The sequence below is a fragment of the Antechinus flavipes genome, chromosome 2, assembly GCF_016432865.1.
Source record: "Antechinus flavipes isolate AdamAnt ecotype Samford, QLD, Australia chromosome 2, AdamAnt_v2, whole genome shotgun sequence".
NCBI classification, from domain to species: Eukaryota; Metazoa; Chordata; class Mammalia; order Dasyuromorphia; family Dasyuridae; genus Antechinus; species Antechinus flavipes.
The window spans coordinates 92,309,166-92,329,316 of NC_067399.1; the positions used below are offsets into that span (position 1 = coordinate 92,309,166).

At 38.6% G+C, this 20,151-nt stretch overlaps 2 protein-coding genes across 2 annotated transcripts in view; one reads left to right on the top strand and one right to left on the bottom strand.

The window, feature by feature from the left end:
• RHOQ (ras homolog family member Q) overlaps positions 1-20,151 on the top strand; it is a 47,684-nt gene that overhangs the window by 13,157 nt on the left and 14,376 nt on the right. The window lies entirely within an intron of this gene.
• LOC127548047 (fructose-1,6-bisphosphatase 1-like) lies at positions 17,936-19,570 on the bottom strand. Its single transcript, XM_051975206.1, has one exon. It carries the CDS (start codon positions 19,553-19,555, stop codon positions 18,536-18,538), a length of 1,020 nt encoding a protein of 339 aa, XP_051831166.1. The 5' UTR covers positions 19,556-19,570; the 3' UTR covers positions 17,936-18,535.

Below are 20,151 nucleotides of genomic sequence, written 5' to 3' on the forward strand. Positions count from 1 at the left end.
TTAACAGAAATTCTGCCTACCTCGTCACTGACTCAGTTATTCAGTCTCTGCTTAAAGACTTTCAGCAATGGGGAACCCTGCACCTCGTCACTGACTCAGTTATTCAGTCTCTGCTTAAAGACTTTCAGCAATGGGGAACCCTGCACCTCATCACTGACTCAGTTATTCAGTCTCTGCTTAAAGACTTTCAGTGATGGGGAACCCAGCCTATGTTTAAGAACATTTTTCCTGCTCTCTGGCTTAAATTGGTCTCATAGCAGCTTTTATCTAAATTACATCTTCTGCAGTCACAGTTGTTGTTTAGTCACTTGTCAGTCATACCTAACTCTTTGTGACTCAATTTGGGGTTTTCTTGGCAGAGATACTGTGGTGGTTTGCTATTTCCTTCTCCAGTTCATTTACAGTTTAGGAAACTGAGATAAATGGAGTTAACTGATTTACCTAGCTAGTGACTGAGAGTAAATTTGAACTTAGGTCTTCCTCACTCCTGATCCCAGTGCTCTGTCTAATCTACAACCAGTTTCAGATTACCCAAGTTCAAATCTTGCCTCTGATGTGTTGTATTACTTGTCTAACCGGGGTAAGTTAAAATGAAGGAATGAAGCATTTATTAAGCACTTACTGTGTGCTTAAATGCTGATGATACAAATAGAAACAGTTCCTGCTCTCAAGGAGCTCACATTCTAATGGGGGAGACGACATACATTTGCATTTTCAGCCACAAATCAGTTAGAAAAGTCCCATGGTTCTTGGGGTACGGTGGCTGTTGGAATCCTTACTAACTGCTAACTAATTAGAGTTGATCTAATCTTACAAGTAGATGTTTTGGGCAGAACCTGAAACAAGGTACTAAGTAGAACTACCCATAATCCCTCTCTCTGGAAGGAGCATAAATAGGCCAATGGGCCAGTCGGAGAGTGGTGGGGAGAGTGAAGACGCTACAAGTCGAGATTTCAGCGGAATGACATGAAGAGTTGGAGCTGGCTGGAGGCTGAAGAAAACTGAGGCAGAGGCTGAAGGACCAGACCTTTGGATTTGGTGACATTCGGAGAGAGCTCTTGGAACCAAGCAGAGAGATAGGCCTCTAAGCTAACCGGGCTATATTGGGATAATAAAAGATCTGAACTTTTATCACCTGGCTGCTTTTTGAGAAGAAAAAGATCACCAACATTTGGCGCCCAACGTGGGGCAAACAGACCCCCCCCCCTCAGTGGATTTCAGTGGAAAAGCTCCGATCCTGATTCAAGTGGAAAAGCCTCTGATCCTGATCCAGTGGAAAAGACTTCAACCCAGAAATTAGGGTGAGTGCAACAAAGAAATTTTGTTAGAAGAGTTAAAGTAGAATTTCATCTAAGATGGGACAGATATTTAGAAAACAGCCTGTTTCTGTTCAAGGAAAATGTTTAGAGAGTATTGTCAAAGTTATGGAAAGCCAAGGTTTAATTATAAGTTTACAGCAAATCACTGAACTTTTACAAACTATAAAGGACATATGCCTTGTTTCTCTCTTGATAAGGAATTAGATCTAAATGAATGGAAATTGGTTGGAGAGGATCTTTGTCAATTCTATGATAAAAATGGGCCTAACTCAATAATTAATACATATAATGTAATACAATTGGCTATAAGAAGTTATTTAAGTGATAGAATGATGAAAAGGAAAGTACAGGAGGAAGTGCCAACTTTACTAGGTGAAAAGGAGGACAAATCAGATGAGAATGGAGTTAATTACAATTCTGAGTATGATACTTCACAGAAGGAGGAATTAGGTGATTCCACATCTCATGACCCTCCCCCTTGTTCTACCCATGAAGGGAGCTCGTTGGGCCAGAGAGCACTATGGGAGAAAACCCATAATCCCTCTCTCTCGTATCCCACAATTCCTCCCTCTTGGATAAAAGAAACAGACAGAAGCTCTGTCAGATTTCAGTAGAGTTACGCCAGAAGCCCTCTCTCCGAGGCAAGGCAGAATATTTTCCACTTGGCTGGCTGGTGGCAGAAGTGTTCTTGGGAGAGGAAGACGCTACAAGTCGAGATTTCACCGGAATGACATGAAGACTGGAGCTGGCTGGAGGCTGAAGAAAGCAGAGGCAGAGGCTGTAGGACCAGACCTTTGGATTTGGTGACATTTGGAGAGAGCTCTTGGAACCAAGCAGAGAGATAGGCCTCTAAGCTAACCGGGCTATATTGGGATAATAAAAGATCTGAACTTTTATCACTTGGCTGCGTTTTGAGAAGAAAAAGCTCACAACATTTTGGAATGAGACTGTCAAAAGAACTTTAAAATCTTCAGCTTTCAGTTCCTGAAAAACCAGCAAGAATCACTGGATTCCCTGAGATGAAAAATTGTTGATGAGACCTTTTGCAGTACTTCAGAGCTTACAGGAATTATTAGATTCCTGGCACATGAACTAATGGACAATGGAATCCTATTGGACTGTTTCTAGACTTATGGACATGTGTAAATTTTCAGGATGATTCATGTTATTTGTTACATTACTACTAGCCTGTGTTATATTGCTATGTGCTTATGTAAATTATGTATAATGCCTCCCATATTGATGGATTTATGTATACCATGTATATCTGTTACAAAGTTCTGGCCCATATTGATGGATTTATGTGTATCCCCTCAGAAACCCCCTATGTTTTAAAACAAAAGAAAGGGGGAGATGTTGGAATCCTTACTAACTGCTAACTAATTAGAGTTGATCTAATCTTACAAGTAGATGTTTTGGGCAGAACCTGAAACAAGGTACTAAGTAGAACTACCCATAATCCCTCTCTCTGGAAGGAGCATAAATAGGCCAATGGGCCAGTCGGAGAGTGGTGGGGAGAGTGAAGACGCTACAAGTCGAGATTTCAGCGGAATGACATGAAGAGTTGGAGCTGGCTGGAGGCTGAAGAAAACTGAGGCAGAGGCTGAAGGACCAGACCTTTGGATTTGGTGACATTCGGAGAGAGCTCTTGGAACCAAGCAGAGAGATAGGCCTCTAAGCTAACCGGGCTATATTGGGATAATAAAAGATCTGAACTTTTATCACCTGGCTGCTTTTTGAGAAGAAAAAGATCACCAACAGGTGGCAAAGCAGATCTGGATGGCTCCTCTTCCATGTCATTTCCACTGATAAAATCACTTTTTTTGAATCACTTAACAGTGCTAAAGACTTAGTGGCTAGAGCTTTCCTTTCTAGATTTTTAGTAGCTGTTCTGGCTACATCTCTACAGAGGATGCTTCCCAGGATGATGGCCTGGGACTGGACTGGAAACAGTGATATGCCCAAGGCCCTGGGTTCAGATGGCTCACCCCATCTGGGTCTGATGGCAGATGGGATCAAAGTGTAATGGTACTCATCTGGCATTTGCTGCTTCTCTTTCCCTCAGAGTGCCATTGCTTCAGCTGGGCTTGCTCTATAACCTGTGAGTGGCCATTGGCCGACAGTAAGGGGATGACCGACTCTTTCTTTCCGGGTGTAGCTTCCTCAGATGAAGGCTGCACTGGAAGCAGGGCTGTTGGCCTAAGGGCTACTGCCTCTTCTAGGACTCTCTTGTTTCCCTAATTCCCCAAGTCCTCAGTTTCCCCCATCTGTTAAATGAGGGAGTTACGGTCTCTGAATCCTCTTACAGTTGTGGATTTATGCTCCTAGAACCCAGTCTAATCCCTGTTTCATTCAGCAGTCCACAGGGTACTTAAAAAGTACGATTGTGTTTCCCCTAAGTTTTCTCCATGTTGTTCTGCTTGTGCCTGGACCTTTGTGGTTATCAGCGAGGAAGCTATTTTGGGATCTGTGATGTGAGCCTGATATTCCTCTGTCTTTTTCTTAAAGTGTTTGCTCTTACCTTGTCTTCCCATACAGAGCTTCTGTCATGTAGCACCATATCTGGTATGAGAAGGACATTTTTTTGTCTCATGATCCTTTTGGCAATAGAGCCCTTTTCAGAATGATGTTTTTAGCAGCATAATATACATTACAAAGCATTACCAAAAAAACCCAATTTTATTAAAATATAGTTATCAATTTTTTTTTCTTAAAGTTTATTTACTTGGGGCTGTTGTATGGTTCAGGGGATAGAGTGCTGGCACTGGAATCAGAAGGACCTGAGTTCAAATCCAGCCTCAGACACTTATAAGATACATGACTGGGCAAGTCAGTCCCAGATATCTCCAAAAATGAAAAGGAAAAAAAAGTTTATTCACCCAGCTTATGGCATTGCTTCTCTTCAGTTCACTCAATATCTGAGCATTTTTTTTAAGTGTCCTTGAATTTAGTTAAGGGACATAGAGCTCAAACATGAGGAAGAAGAAGAATTAGAAAAATAAGTAAAGACTGAAATACAGGGCTTTGAATTTGGAGAAGGGTGAGGGAGGGCCCCAAGAGTGTGAAGCTTAGACATGTCTTTTTAGTCACTAGGTTCTTGTTAATGTCAACAGATGCTGAAAAGTAAATTATAAAGATTATCACTTAGTAACTGATAACTTAGTAATTAGATGGTATGGTTGGTATGTGCTAGTTCTGTGTAGTTTGCTATGTTTAACTCTTTTTAAAGCATATTTTTTTAAACGAGGCCTCCTTTTATCAAGAGAATGGTGGAAGCCCCGCGTCTAGGCCTGCCAAGTTCCTAGCATGTAAAAGTAGGCTTGGTTTGTAATTTGAGGTTAGAACAAATATTGCGTTTCTTAGATTAAATTCTGGATGATGATCAACCTGCTGGTGTTTAAATATGGGGTTCTCAAAATTGCATATTTAATAATATGTGTTATTTTTAAATTTTATATATTTATGTTACTTGCTTTTAAACAGATCATGGATTTAGAACTTGAAGGAACAATAGCGATGATATAATCCATTTTCCTTATTATGTAAATGAGAAAACTGAAACCCAGAGAAATTAGGTGATTTTTTTTAAAGATAATATGGCTAGGAAGGAACAGAACTAGAATAAGAATTCAGGTATTCAGATTCTAAGCTAGTACCACTCAGTTTTCGTTGTTTCTTGCTTTCTTCCATAAGGAACAAGTTACTGGAAATGTATGTAGATGAAATTATGTACTACAATTCCATTATATTTTAAATGTATAAGTTTATAAAAGAAGTCTTGTTTCTTTTTGTTTTGTTTTTGGAGGCAATCAGGAGGTTGAGTGACTTGTCCTGAGTCTACAACTGATTAAGAATTTGAGGCCAGGGAGGGAGGGGTAAAATCGGAACAGAAATGAATGCAAGGGATAATGCTGTAAAAATTACCCTGGCATGCGTTCTATCAATAAAAAATTATTTAAAAAAAAAAAAAAAGAATTTGAGGCCACATTTGAACTCAGGTCTTCCTGAGCCCAGAGCTAATGCTCACTGCATCATTTAGCTATTCCAGAAATATTGTTTCTTTTTTTTTTAATGGAAGTTTTTTATTTTCAAAACATATGCCAGTATAATTTTTCACCATTGACCCTTACAAAACCTTCCAATTCTCTTCCTTCTACATGGCAAATAATCCAGTATATGTTAAACATGATAAAAACATATGGAAATATTGTTTTTTTTTTCTTTTCTTTTTTCTTTTTTTTTTTGCTAAGGCAGTTGGGTTAAGTGACTTGCCCAGGGTCACACAGCTAGAACGTTTTAAGTGTCTGAGACCAGATTTGCACTCAGGTCCTCCTGACTTCAGGGCTGGTGCTTTATCCACTGCGCAGAATCAGCCCAAATGGCGTGTGTGTGTACACGCGTGTGTGTATTTCCTTGTGTTCTATCTGCTTAAAGCAGCATATTCACTTGGATTTGTGAGGATGCTCGCACCAGTGATGAGAGTGAAGAACTTGTATTCTCTTGGATTGAGGTTCTCCTTTCCCGTTCCTGCCCTTCCTTTGTCCACCAGTCATGACTCATTATCAACTTGGTGTTTTCAGAAATAAATGAGGTAGAAGCCTGGGGCAGGACGTGGGCTGGCTTGGATCGTGAGGAGCCTTCTTTCTGCCATTCTCCCTGCTGTGTGATGTCTCTCTCCTACCATTGGCATCCTAGTGCTCCTTTCTCTTTCTCCTTTCAGGGTGAAGTTGAAAGTAACCCAAGAAACCTATTAGGAATATTACTCTCCTGTCGCAGTGTGCTATTCTGGCTTTTCTTTGGGTAGGAAGTAGAATTTGTTATAAATCGGGTCTTTCCCACTGTCCATACCAACATTTCCTTTCAACTGGATTGTGGAGGAGGAAGAAGGCTCTGACAGGCTAATAAAAACCAAAGAGAACTCTATTTCTGTAGCAGAATTAACTTTCCCTGCACACATTTTATCCTATATGTTTCCTCAGAATCATGAGCATCACTTACTATTTCCTGTTATTAACAAGGATTCGTACGATGCCCTATAAAGTAGAAATTCTGTAGGTGTTTCTTGATGACTGATAAGGAATTATAACTATTTTTTAAAAAAATTTTAAGGCCCCATCATGCCTACTGTCTGAGACTGAGGCCTAAATACTCTTCATACATTATAATATCAAAGCCTAGACTAGTCCCATAGACACAGTTAGGGACTCCTCCTTGTGACACTGAATTGGTTTTGCCCAGAATTATTTCCAAAGCCAGAAATTGGTAATGATGACTTATTCTGGGTTAGAACTTACCTAGCAGATCACAAACAGGGCTGCAAGAAAGGGAACCGTTAAACCCAGAAGTTATCCTAGTAATTGTTGAAAAGCTCCTGGCAAATTAAATTGTCTTTTGTGTGTTAATGTCTCAATCCCCCATCACAAATCTTTTTTTTTTAATCAGACTTATTCCCATGTACAAAATCTTCCTCTGTGAGACAACATAATAGTCTGCAATTACAAATAAGTTGGCTCAAAGCTCAGCTAAGAGCTATAGTTTCAAAAGAACATTTAATTCTGATTGTCCAGTTCAATTAAAATCCTATTTGCCGCAGTTTAATTTTCAAAGGCCTCTCCTCATACTCCAGGCACAAGGATTGGCCTTGATTTTCTTCTGGAAATGTTCTTCCCCTGGTCTAGGGAGAGAATGGGGGGAGTTCACTGTCAAGGTGACTGAAAAGATAGCTATGAAGTCTTCCTTTTTTAATTTTTTATTTTTTAAAAGATTTTCACTATTCTAAGCTTAACAAATACCAACAATCATGAACATTTCCACTTAGAAAAGGGAAAAAAAGGATTATATATGAAACCATGAATCTCATTATGTAAGCTTGGTTAAAAAAAATCGCACATAATACTTATGTATTACTAAGTATATATATATATATATATATATATATATATATATATATATATATACTTAGTTCAGCATATTAGTTACAGAGACATCTCATTAGTCTTTGTTGTTCCCTGGACTTCTTTCTGACCTGTGCATTTTCCAAATGCTTCATAAAAGTTTTCGTTCCTTCCTTTATGTTTGCTTATATCTATTACTATTTCCCTTCAATTTTCCTTCACTTACCCACTCCCTCCCAAAAAAAGCCATCTTCCTTTGTGACAAGTTAGTTAATATGGAGTTTGGGACCAGAACTTGGGATTTCACTGCTAGATAGAACTCCCAGATGAGAAGTGACATCCATCATAAGTCATCACCTTCTCTTGCTCAGGGTCACACAACTAATATGTGTCAGAGGCCTGACTCCAAGGGGAGTGCTTTGTCCCTTGTTCCATGACAACTCTATTAGCATAGTCAAGCAAAACAAATCCACATATTGGCTATGTCTGAAAACGGATGTCTCACCTTGTACCTCTGGCCTTTACCTTTTTCTCAAGGGGAGAAATTGGCTTCATCACTGGTCCTCTGGAATTGTGGTTGGTCATTATTGCTTTGATCAGAATTCTGAAGTCTTTTAGAGCTGTTTTTCTTGACAGTGTTGTAGTCATATAAATTTTGATTCTTTTCATCTGCCTTTGTATTGGCTCAGTCTTGATAAGTTATTCTTCATTCCTTATGATGTAGTAATATTCCATTATAGTCATATGCTATAATTTGTACAGCCATTCCCCAACTGATTGATTTCTAGTTCTTTGATATAACAAAAAGGATTGCTATGAATATTTTTGTACATAAGGGTCTTTTCTCTCTTTGATCTCTTAAGGAAAGAGTTCTTAACCTTTTCTTTTTCATGTACTACCTTGTCCATTCTGATAAAACTTATAGACTCCTCCTCAGAATAATGTTTTTAAACAATTATAGGAAATGCTAAATTTCACTTAGAAGCTAGTGAAAATAAAGAAGTATTTTTTTTTTTTTTTTTTTGGCCATCCAAATCTGTAGACCTTTGGGATCATGGATTAAGAACTCCTTCTATAGGATATGTGCCTAATGGTATTATACCTATTATATAGAGGATATATTGTATACATCTTAGTGACTTTGGGGGTACAATTTCAAATTGTTTTCCAGAATAATTGGGCCACTTCATAGTTTTACCAATAGTGCATTAATATATGTTAATCTTTTGCATTTGGGAATAGTATATGCCAATATTTTCTATAAATTGTAGATGCTGCTTCTAAATCTTGTGTGATACTACTGTGGTAACTTAATGATTGGATATTTTCTTCTTCTCGGTTTGAAATATATATATTTAATTTCTCTGGAAATTCTGGATTTTGGCAAATATTCCAAAAGATTTTCATTTTGCGGTTTCTCAGGAGATGACCAGTGGAATTTGGGGTAGGTTTTTTCACCCATTTTGTTCTCTGTTTATAGTAAATCTTGGCAGTTTTCTTTAATGATTTCTTGAAATATGGTATCCAAACTTTTTTTTGGTCATGTTTTTTTAAAAGATTAGTAATTTTTAGATTCTTTCCTTCACATAGTTTCCAGGTGAGTTGTTTGTGGCAATAGAATGCCTTACATTTTCTTTTTACAGTTTTAAATTTTTATTCTCCTAATTGCTACTATTTTTCTTTCTCCATTTACCCCTGCAACCCCATTCTTCCATTGATGAGCTCTTCTTAGAACCTCCATTTTGAAGAGCTTCCATCTATTCTTAATTCTCTGGACTTCACTACTATTCCCTTGAATTTTCCTTTTATGTGTTGTCTTCCTCATTGGAATATAAGCTACTCAAAAGCAAGGACTTTCTTTTTGCTTTTATTTTTATCCTCAGTATTTGACACTATGCTTGACATGTAATAAACCCTTAATAAGTGTTTGTTGACTTGTAATATTCCTTGCTATTTCATAAAGCTATTGAGTTCTGCTCGTCCTATTCTAATTTTAAGGAAATCTTATTTGGACAAGGTTTTCCATCTGTTGTTCTAAGCTCTCTCTCTTCTTCTAGTTCCCTCTGCCAGTGCTTTCATTTCTATTATAATTTTGTTTTTGTTTTTTTTTTAATTCTCTTGCTTCATCTCTTTGATGTACTCTTAAAATAAGTTTTTATAGTTGTCTTCCCCCCCTCCCCCTCCCTCTGGGCCTTCTTTAAGAAGAGTTATTTCCTTCCTCAGGGTTTATCTCTTGGACAATGCTTAACAATTCTTTATACCTTTTCTTAGGTTTTGGTGGTGTTTTCTGCCTATTTTCATCTTCTATCTCAGCTTCTGATTTGGGTTTTTGTGTCAGGACCCAACTCTGCCCCTTCTCAAACTCTTCCATATGGTAGCCATTCTTCTTTTTTGCTTCTTATCTCCATTTTCTGGGCTTCCAATTCAGAGTCTCACCTCCTCTGATGAGTCTGTACTCAATGTGGTCAGACATCAGTGGCCTCAGTCAGAGTTCTGTGGTCAGCTGTCTCCTGTTTGGGTGTTGCTACAGCCTTTTGTTTCCTCTGGGGGCCTCCCTGGTCCATGTACTACTGTGGGTTTACAGTCTCTATTCACCTCAGTTTAGGCTGACTTTCTTAGTTAAGCCTGAATTGGTGATATTTGCTTATTGTCAAGATGTAAATGCTCACACGGAAAGTTGAACAATTACCTCTTGGGAGTTGGTACTGACTGCAGCACACTTCTGAAGACATATACCTTGGTTACTTTCATATTTAGCCTTGTTAAGCTCTTCAAGTCTAATTTCAATCTAAAGAAAGCATGGCACTTTTATTTTCCTTAAATGCCAATGTAGAAACTTTTTCATCTCTGGGACTCTTCCTTCCATTCTTTTCTTTCCCATTCCTTGAGTTTCTCCATCACTTATAATCTATATTTAGCATTTGATTCAGTTATATTGTATTCTTCTTTAATTTCCTCTTGTGAGGATTTTCTTTCTCCACTTAGTCTGAAAGTTTTTGAAGAATAGGGACCCTGCCTTGTTTTGTCTATTTCTCCAACAGTAACTGAATGCATAATGACAGCATTATTTAGAGAATATCAGCAAGAAAGGTATAGAGATAGATGGTTTATTGTGTTTTTGTACTTCTTTGCTGACTTTCTTTGCCATTTTTCTCTTAAAGGAGTTTTAGTTTACCTGGATAATATTGAAGCTCTTTTTAAAAATCTAGTTATAGATGGTTATTGTAATACATTTCTTTTCTTGGCCTGTTTCAATTCCATGGATCTATTTCTTAATTTAAAGAACATATTGGGAGAAAGGTTGCTGGGTCTAAATGAATTAAGCATTAGCTCCAGGTATATAATAGTATTGAAACTTCTAGATGGCTAGAATATTTCTTTGTGTTTCACATGACAGGTTCCAGCTTAGGCATTCCATAAGATCAGTGTACATAAGGCAAGCCGCTTTATGCACCAGGGATAAGTATTTTACCCAAATCCAAGCCAGAAGGAATTGACAGCTAAGATCTTGTCTGAAACCCTGTAAGCTAAGCCATTCCCTGTCCATGTGGTAGATAGCAGAAATTAAAGAACACATTATAGCAAGTGGTAGCTAGAATACTTCATGAAATCTCATTGCTCACACAGGAAATAAGGTCCTATCCAACCTGTTAATTTATTCTCTAGCACATGGAGGGAGAAAGGGGAATAGCTGAGGAAAGGGAGGAGAAGGATAGCATCTTCATTTCATTCCCTCAACCTATCATTTACTGTTTTTTTTTAATCTGTTCATCATGTTTCTCCTTCCCATTAAATACCTACCTACCTCTTCAACACATCCAAATCCTACTCATGTTTCAAATACTACCTCATGAAAGCATGACTATTCCATATAGAAGTGGGTTTTGTTGTTGTTGTTGTTCTCTTATGGCATATAGTGTCTATGCCCCTTGTTTATCTGTTGATTGGAAATAATTTGAGGTAAAAGCAGTTCGGTATTAAGACAAGTTCTGACTCAATCTGTTGTGCCTAAGTATATGAAAACAATAATGGGTTTCATGATTCCATGATAGACTCAACTTGGCAAAGAAATAGGATATCTTAGCACTTCCTGTCATTGTTAGGTACATAGCATATGATGTCTGATGTGATTATCTTTTCCTAGCACTTAAGTGCTCAATTAATGCTTTTTGATTTAACTCGCTTCTCAAGGACAAAGATCAGGTATTATTATTTTTATTATCTTTGTTATTAGTACAGCAGGAAGATGGTGCACTTGGGTGACTGGGATCAACTAGATGTAATGAATTTGCACCAATCAGAAAAGCCCTCAGGGTGGGAGCAATCCATGACTTTCCTTAGGACTGTGTCCTCCAATCGACAGATCCTTAACTAGGAATATTGTTGTCTGGGCCAAAAATTGTTGAGCAGGATGTTGTGACTTGCAAGGATACCCAAACCAGCAAGTAGCAGAGAGAGAAAATCCAAAATCGTTTTGTTTTGTTTTCTACTATATTATTGTTGCTTAAGTGACATGACTTGTATCACAGTCACATTGCTCATCAGCATGATTGCTGTCTTCAAGTAAAGGGCATGAAAGGTTAGATTTACTCAGCTTTACTCCAGATGATGGAACTAGTTGCTGCAAGCCTAAGTCACGTAAGCTTGAAGTAAGGAATCATTTCCTAACAGTTAGACTTGTCCCAGAAAGGAATTGACAGTCTTGGAAAGAATGGGTTGGGCAGATTGCATGGCTGCTGAGGTCTTAAGCAAGAATGAAGCTTTTAAAAGGATGTAAGAGAACTGACCCTGGCAGTAAAACAAACCATGGTTGTGGCCCCTCAGGAAGGAGGGGTGATCTGTCAGCTCTGAGATGGTTGGGCAATAGCCAAAGAATGGCAGTTACATAGACAGTGGTGTGGGAGCTAATCACAGAGGATGTGAAGGTAATAATATGATGAATAGTTAGCATTTATATAAAACATATCTATTATGTGTCAGGAGGGTGCTAAGTGCTTTATAATTACTACCTCGTTTGATCCTTACGATAACCCTGCAGGAAAAGTGGTTTTATTATCCCCTTTTTACAGATGAGAAAACTGAGGCAAGCAGGTTAAGTGCCTAATACTTAATAAGACAAAAACCTCTCCACAGCATCATTTATTGTGCTACTTTCCTCAGTGGTTCCCTATAAATTCCATTTGGAAGACTTACTCATGCCCTGAGGGCTTCCTCTTATTCTGTTGTTAGAATCTGAAGATACTGGGATACTCAGCAAGTTGTCCATTTGTTTTCTCTCATTGACCCCATGAGTATCCTGCCTCATTTTCTGGTCATACATACTCTTCCTGATGTCTTTCACTTTACTGCCACTGTGCAAGTTGTCACTTGGTAGCATTCAGCAGTTGGCTTCCACCCCCATGTATGTGTCTCCACTGCCCTTCAGATTGTTGGTAATTTTAATTATGTAATAATTGTATCCTGTAAATCAGCCATATAGGATCACCAAGTGAATACTGGGGTTAGAGAGAAGAGCCTTTGTAGCAGCATATGCGGTTCGGGATCAATAGAGATAATAAAATTTGCCCTTACTCTGCCTTGAGGACTCAGGAGGATTTATTTAGGAGAATTTACATAGGATGCAGTCGGCAAAAGATGGCCTTGTCAACATAGTGCTTTTCTCCTGATAACTCCTTCCTCGTTAGTTGTCAGGGCTCCTGCAGTGTCACTTGGGTTTCTGTGTGATTTCGTTCCAGTATGCATCAAATTTGGTTCAGCAAATGTCACACGTCTCCCTAGCCAGCTATTTTATGGTGGGAAGTCTGGCCCAGAGACTAGTTGAGTCACCTTGGAACACAAAGGATGATGATTTAAATGTGTGTCAAATTATACTTTACAGGAAAGCTACAGGCATGTACAGGATGCCTAGGAAATTGCTTGTGGCATTATTTGAAATGTCCAAGTCAGAGATTCTCAGACTTTGCTTAAGCATTTCTAATATTCTTTGTGGCTATAACCAATACCGTGTGTTTTCCATTGATGCTTTATATTTCCCAGGTCCCATTAGCCCTATACAGAAACTTCAGTGATAGCCTACATTTTCAAAGTTTTATATGTTACAAAGTGGCTTTTGGACATCTTTTGGATATTTTTTCCCTAAATCAGAATAAATCTTTTATCTGTGTTTTTTGGCATAGATCTAGAATTTAGATCATCTTAACTCATTCATTTCCCTTGCCCAAGACTGTTAATGAAAAGAATACTATCCCCACAGTCAGGGGACCCAGCTAATTTTATTTTCATATTGACCCTTGGATCACTAGATCACTGAAATGCTTTAATTCACTTTCTTCAAGCAACGTAGTAATATCTGTCCTATCTGTCTCTTAGACTTGGTTCACAGGAACAAGCCTTCCCAAAGCTGTAAGCTTTATACAAGTACAGAGTGTTATGATTACCATCCTTTGGGCCATGATACTTTATGTAGATAACTCCGATGAAATAGCTACACTGGAAACCTTTGTTAATAAAGGAGCCTGGGGCTAGAGGTGATAAGATGAAGGAAAGTAATAAAGAATGTTACTTTTAAGTAGACTGGAAAGGAGAGAAATGAAACATGTACAGCAGAGAGCAAACAATCTGCCTAATGATGTGGAAGCCTCTGATGTTGACTAATGCAGTTTGTGATGTGTTGATCTGCTCTCCTCTGGGGACTTACTACTGAGTGCCACAGTTGGGTGCAGAGCTTCTGTAAATGTCAAAGAAATGATGTGTGTGTGTGTGTGTGTGTGTGTATGACAGAGACAGAGAAACAGAGAGAATAGAGAGAGAAGGAAGGATTTATTCTGTGAAGTAAAGTCTTTTGACTGTGGATAAGGGCTGCCAAAATTGCTTCCTGTTGCCTTTAGGATAAACTACAAACTTGGTCAGACATTAAAGGCTTTCTACAATCTGGCTCCAGTCCAGCCTTCCAGCCTTAGTTCTCTCTTAGCCCAGAATCCCAGGTAGAAAGGACCTGAGAAGCCCTTTAGTTCAACCTACACCTGAAAAAAAGTCCACTCTACCAGATATGGAACAGGTCTTCCAGTCTTTGAAGACTTCCATTGGAGAGGAATCCCCTGGATTTCCTGAGACAGTCCATTTCACTTGGGGCAGCTTTAATTACTAGAAAGTTTTTCTTTACCATTACTCTGAATCTTCCTCTCTGTAATTTTTGTCTACTGCTCCTAATTCTACCCAAAGCAGCTGAGAAAATTAAGTCTGATTTTTCTTGCATGTACCAGTCTTTCTTATACTAAAAGACAGATGCCATATTCCCCCTACATTTTCTCTTTTCCAGGCTGAACATTCCCTGTTTGTTCAACTGATGCTCATATAGCCTGAACTTTTGGCTCTGCCTTCATTATCTGGTTGTCCTCCTCTGGACACTCTCCAGCTTCACAATATTCTATTTTCAAATGAGGTGCCTCAGACTGAACACAGTAGTCCAAATATGGTCTGAGCAGGGTAGTGTATGGCAAGGCTGTCACAGTGTGCCTTTGTGATCTACACAGGCTATTCTCCATACTCTCCTTATCTCCTGCCTCCATACGTTCACTTAAACTGCCCTTCATGGATGGAATGCCCTCCTTCTTCATCATTAGCTCTCAGACTCCTTATTTCTCTTCCTTCAAGGCTCAGCCTAAGTGCTCCCTCTTCTGAGTCTTTCTTGATCTCCTTCATCCTCTTCCTCATTAGTGTTCTCTGTAAAGGGAGTATATTACATCTATCTGTGTTTCTGTACTCCCTGAGGTTTTCCAGCTACCTCTCATCTCACTAAGCCTCCTGTCTTATCATTCCCTAACCATCCAGCAGAAACGAATTTGTTAGCAAGCTGTCATATCCTTTGATTCCACAGACTTTTTGTATACTTTCCCCAAATTCTCTTCCTCTATAATCTGAGGGTTTTAGGACTTAGAAAAACCTTAGAAGTCTTAAGAAAAGGAGGCACAACTTCTACTGACATCCCATGTTCTTTTCATTGGACCACATTGCCATTCTAACAATAATAATTCACATTTATATATCACTTTAAGGGTTACAAGGGACTTTGTGGTGGATAGCACAAGTTGGTTGGGCTCTATCGTAAATTTTCTTCTAGCTATAAATTTCCAGTCTTTGAACAGTTCAGGAAAGGAGGAGAGTGTCTTCCAGGGCTGAGCTATCATTTTCTGTGTGAATTGCCAGTGGCAAGGAGAAGGCAAGGTGAGACTGGGCAATAGTGAGTAAATAAAATTTGATCAGAATTTAGAGAGAAGGGAAGCAAAAGACTAAGAAGAAAGGTCAGGCAGTACTATATCAGGGAGGGCCATTTTCAGGAATTATATGTTTTGTTTTGTTTTTTCCCTAGTAAGCAATGGTAAGCCATCAAAAGTTTTTGAGAATGGAAATGATGTTATCAAATCTGGATTTATTCAATATAGAATAGATTAGCAAGGACTAAAGATTGGCAAAGATTTTTGAAAATCCAAATTGGTGAAAGCCCTAAGACTAACTATTTAGGTAGGAAAATCCTTTAATTCAGAAGACATTCAGACCTATACATGAACTATAAAAATAGAACTTCTTAGCAGAACTGTGGATAATAAATCTTAGTAGATGCTCTCTCTACTTTTTTAATTAGTTTATTTAAATTATTACATTATTATTTCATCCCTAATCTGCTTGAGCTAGTGGACTCTCCTCTTTTTTCTATACATCCCTCCATGCCGTTTCTCCCCAAAAAATCTGGCAGTGAATTAAGCTTTCTTTTTCTGGTCAATCAATTAACAAATTCTAAATGCCAGAGATTAGATCCTGGGAATACAGATACTACAAATAAAATAGTTCCTACCCTTCTATAGTTTACATTTCAAGAGTAATCTAGAAAACAGAATATATTCATCAAGGATACAAAACCATCACAGGATTTAAAGCAAGAAGGAAACTTAATAACCATTGATTTAAAGTTAGAAATAAACTTAGTGGCCACATCTTGTCCATTTTCCTTATTCTACAAAGGAGCAACCAGGCCTGGCAGGTTAAATAACTTGTCAAAGGTCCAACAGGGATTATGTGTTAGAGTTAGATTTAAATATAGATACATCTGAGTCCAGTATGCTTCCCACTATACACAAACTTCTCTTCTGTTGGCAGGTGAGAAAATGGGAGGTCAGGGAGGTTTTCCCAAAATGCCAGGATGTTCAGGCTCCAAATCAGCATTCTTTCCATTCTAATATGCCATTAGACTGGGCTGGGATTAAACCCCTCAACGATAAGCAGTTTCTTCTCATAGAATCCCAGCCTATCTCCTTTTGAAAAGAACTGTTCTTCTAAGGTATTTTTTTCCCAGGAAAGAAAAAAACACTCAGTGGTCTGTTGTGTTTTTAAAATTCCACTGAGATAAAATTGAAATGAGCTAAAGTAATGAAAGAAAAATAGTGACATAGTGAATAAAAATGTATAGAATATTATTAATCAAGTTTTGTGGAAATGGATGCTTTAGTGACAAGAATGTTAATCTTCTGAAATCATCTTTAGTACACATGTTAGTGTACCTCTTTGATGTCCTCAACTTCAGTCACAATTACCCTTTCTGTAGCTTGGATGTCATTAAGGGCCTTCCCCAAGATCTATTTTTAGATTCTCACTAGGAACAGATGCTTGGGATGGAGGGCCTTCTCATGATTACTGCTGTAAACCTTGAAAGAAACTGATAAGTGTTCCTTTATAAATCACAAATTAAGAGTTATTGAGCTTAAACTTTCTTAAATTTTATCCATATTCCAAAGTATTTAGTACTTTATAAGTTTAAAAAAAAAGATTAATCAGTGGACAAAATTTTCTTTTTCGTCCTCCTGGACCACTAGTGAAAATTCAGATGCTTTAATTTGTAACTAATTGTATTTGCTAGACTACAGTAATATGTTGCCTGTACATAAAAAGGACTGGGTGAGTAAAGATGGAGGGGAAATACTTAAGGACCTCATAATTGAGACAGTGAGAGGATAAAACATACATACCCATAACTATAAAACATGTTACTTGCATTAATGCTATTATTTTTCCATGAATATACACAGATCTCTCTCTAGTGTGTTAGTTTGATATAGCACATATTCAGTGTACATCTCTCATATGCTCTAATACAGTGAAAAATGACGTTATCAATGTGAAGAAGCTTGAAGAGGGTGATGTAAAGGGCTGGAATCAGAGAAGATGCTGTGCTCTGTGAGAAAAGCAGAATGAATTAGTTCAGAAAAAATGTAAGTTGTGCAGAGTTAGAGAATCCAACCCAAATGTTCATAGGGACTATTTGTGTCTGACTTATGGAAGAGCACTCTGAGTTTATATGATCTGATTAGCCATAGTTGGATATACTAACTTGAATTGGATATAGTGATGTCATTTTGGTCTGCAAGAATGATAGATAAACCAGCACTACAGCAAGATAAAGGGGATTTCTGCTAAGTACCGTGATCTTGGGCAATTTCCTCATCTGTTAAATGGGGATAACTTAGCCCTATCTATCTCATAAGGTAGTTGTGAAGATCATGTGGTACTTTTGGGGGATTCAACATTTTGAACTATTGTTGGAATCCTAGTGTTAACTCAACTTGAAACAAGGTGATAACTCAAGGGACATGTTAGAATCCCTAGTGTTAACTCAGTGGAATTGATACAATGCTTGTGTTCACACCTTTAGGGAGCTCATATAAGCAAGAAGTATTTAAGTACTCATTGGAGCTCACATGTTTGGGAGATTTCAGGGTTTAGTATGAGATATCTGAATTCACACCTCCCTTGAAGCTCTTGGCCAGAGACCACTCTGGGACAGACACAGGGCACTCTGGGAGGAAGCCCACAAGCCCTCTCTCAGAGGCAAGAGAGATTCATTCCATTTTCCACCTGGCTAGCTGGAGGTTGAAGAAAGCACAGGCAGAAGCAAAGGACAAAGCTGCAAGAACTCTTAGAACCAAGCAGAAAGATGGACCACTAAGAAAAAGTAACCAGGCTATTTAATTTTATTTATTTTTAATTTTTTATTTTATTTTATTTTATTTTTTAAAGGAATGGCAATTTTATTTTCTTTTTTGGTTCCCTGCCTCTCAAAAAATCTTTCCCATTTGTGGCGCGATAGAAACTACATTTTGGTTAGGGTACCCAAAGCACCATACAATATTTTGTGTATATCAAAAGAATTGTGGGAAATAAAAATGTGTTTTGGTATTGGTCTGCAATGGAAGTTTATCAGTTCACAGAGTGCCCTTTGATCTTTGGCTCTATTCTTTTTGGTGTCTTGGCCTGAGTAGGAAGATGAGATCTTCACTTGGCACAATGGCACTTCTTGTAAATCTCTAAGAATTCATTCACATCATCAGGGGACCCCAGAATCACTGGTGCTCTCTCATGTATGTCAGTGGGAACAATATCCAGCACAGCTTTATTTCCTGTGGTAGCCAGTCCTCCAGCTTTTTCCATGACAAAGGCCATCGGATTACTCTCATACAGGAGTCTCAGCTTTCCTTTAGGGCTCTTTTTGTTGGCTGGATACAAAAAGATTCCTCCATACACCAGTGTTCGGTGCACATCTGCCACCATGGAGCCCACATATCTTGCGCCATAAGGAACTGTGTTATCCTGGGGAAATTTCTTCTTCTGGATATATTCTGTGATTGCAGGATCAAAATCCCTGGCATAGCCCTCATTAAGACTGTAGATATTACCTTTCTTCTTTATCTTCACATCCTTTTCAACCAAAATGAATTCCCCAATAGCCGGGAACAACATAAAGCAGTTGACTCCACATGCCATAGCCAGCACCAACATTGTGGCACTGCCATAGAGTGCATATCCGGCAGCCACTAGATTCCTGCCAGGCTGCAAGGCATCCTTTTCAGAAGGCTCACAAGCTGAAGTCTTTCTATAGATGGCAAAAATAGTTCCAATGGATGCAAGGCAGTCAATGTTAGAAGAACCATCTAGAGGATCAAAACAGACCACATATTTACCCCTTTTTTCTGATTCTACTATTATGGCATTTTTATTTTCTTCTGACACAAGAACACATGTAGAAAAGGATGACTTTAGCATATTAATAACCAGGTCATTGGAGACAACATCTAGCTTCTTTACTTGGTCACCAGTGACATTGGTAGAGCCAGCAATTCCATAAAGATGGGCTATGCCTGCTTTCCGCACGGCCGAGGAGATGGCTTTGACAGCCGTGCAGAGGCTATTAAGCAACTGGGTCATCTCGCCGCTGCCTTTGGCTTTCCTGCCCTCCTCCATGACGAAACGGGTCAGGGTGATGACATCGGTGTCGAAGATGGACTGGTCATTCATGACTTGGTCTGAGGAGTGGATGTCCCAAAAGCCAGAGAAGCCCTGAGCAGCGGGAGAGGGTCGCCTGGGAGTCCGAGCTGCTCTCTGCCTCCGAGGGCTCTCGGGTCAGTCTCTATTTTTAATTTTTTAAATAAAAATTTTTATTGACAGAACCCATGCCAGGGTAATTTTTTACAACATTATCCCTTGCACTCACTTCTGTTCCAATTTTTCCCCTCCCTCCCTCCATCCCCTCCCCCAGATGGCCTATACATGTTAAATAGGTTACAGTATATCCTAGATACAATATATGTATACAGAACTGGACAGTTCTCTTGTTGCACAGGGAAAATTGGATTCAGAAGGTATAACTAACCCGGGAAGAAAAACAAAAATGCAAACCGTTTATATTCATTTCCCAGTGTTCTTTCTTTGGGTGTAGCTACTTCTGTCCATCCTTGATCAATTGAAACTGAATTAGCTCTCTTTATCGAAGAGATCCACTTCCATCAGAATACATCCTCATACAGTATCGTTGTTGAGGTACATAATGATTTCCTGGTTATGCTCATTTCACTTAGCATCAGTTCATGTAAGTCTCGCCAGTCCTCTCTGTA

What these genes read in the sequence shown, in the direction of transcription:
- LOC127548047 (XM_051975206.1), bottom strand. Translation starts at nt 19,555, where the DNA reads ATGAATGACCAGTCCATCTTCGACACCGATGTCATCACCCTGACCCGT.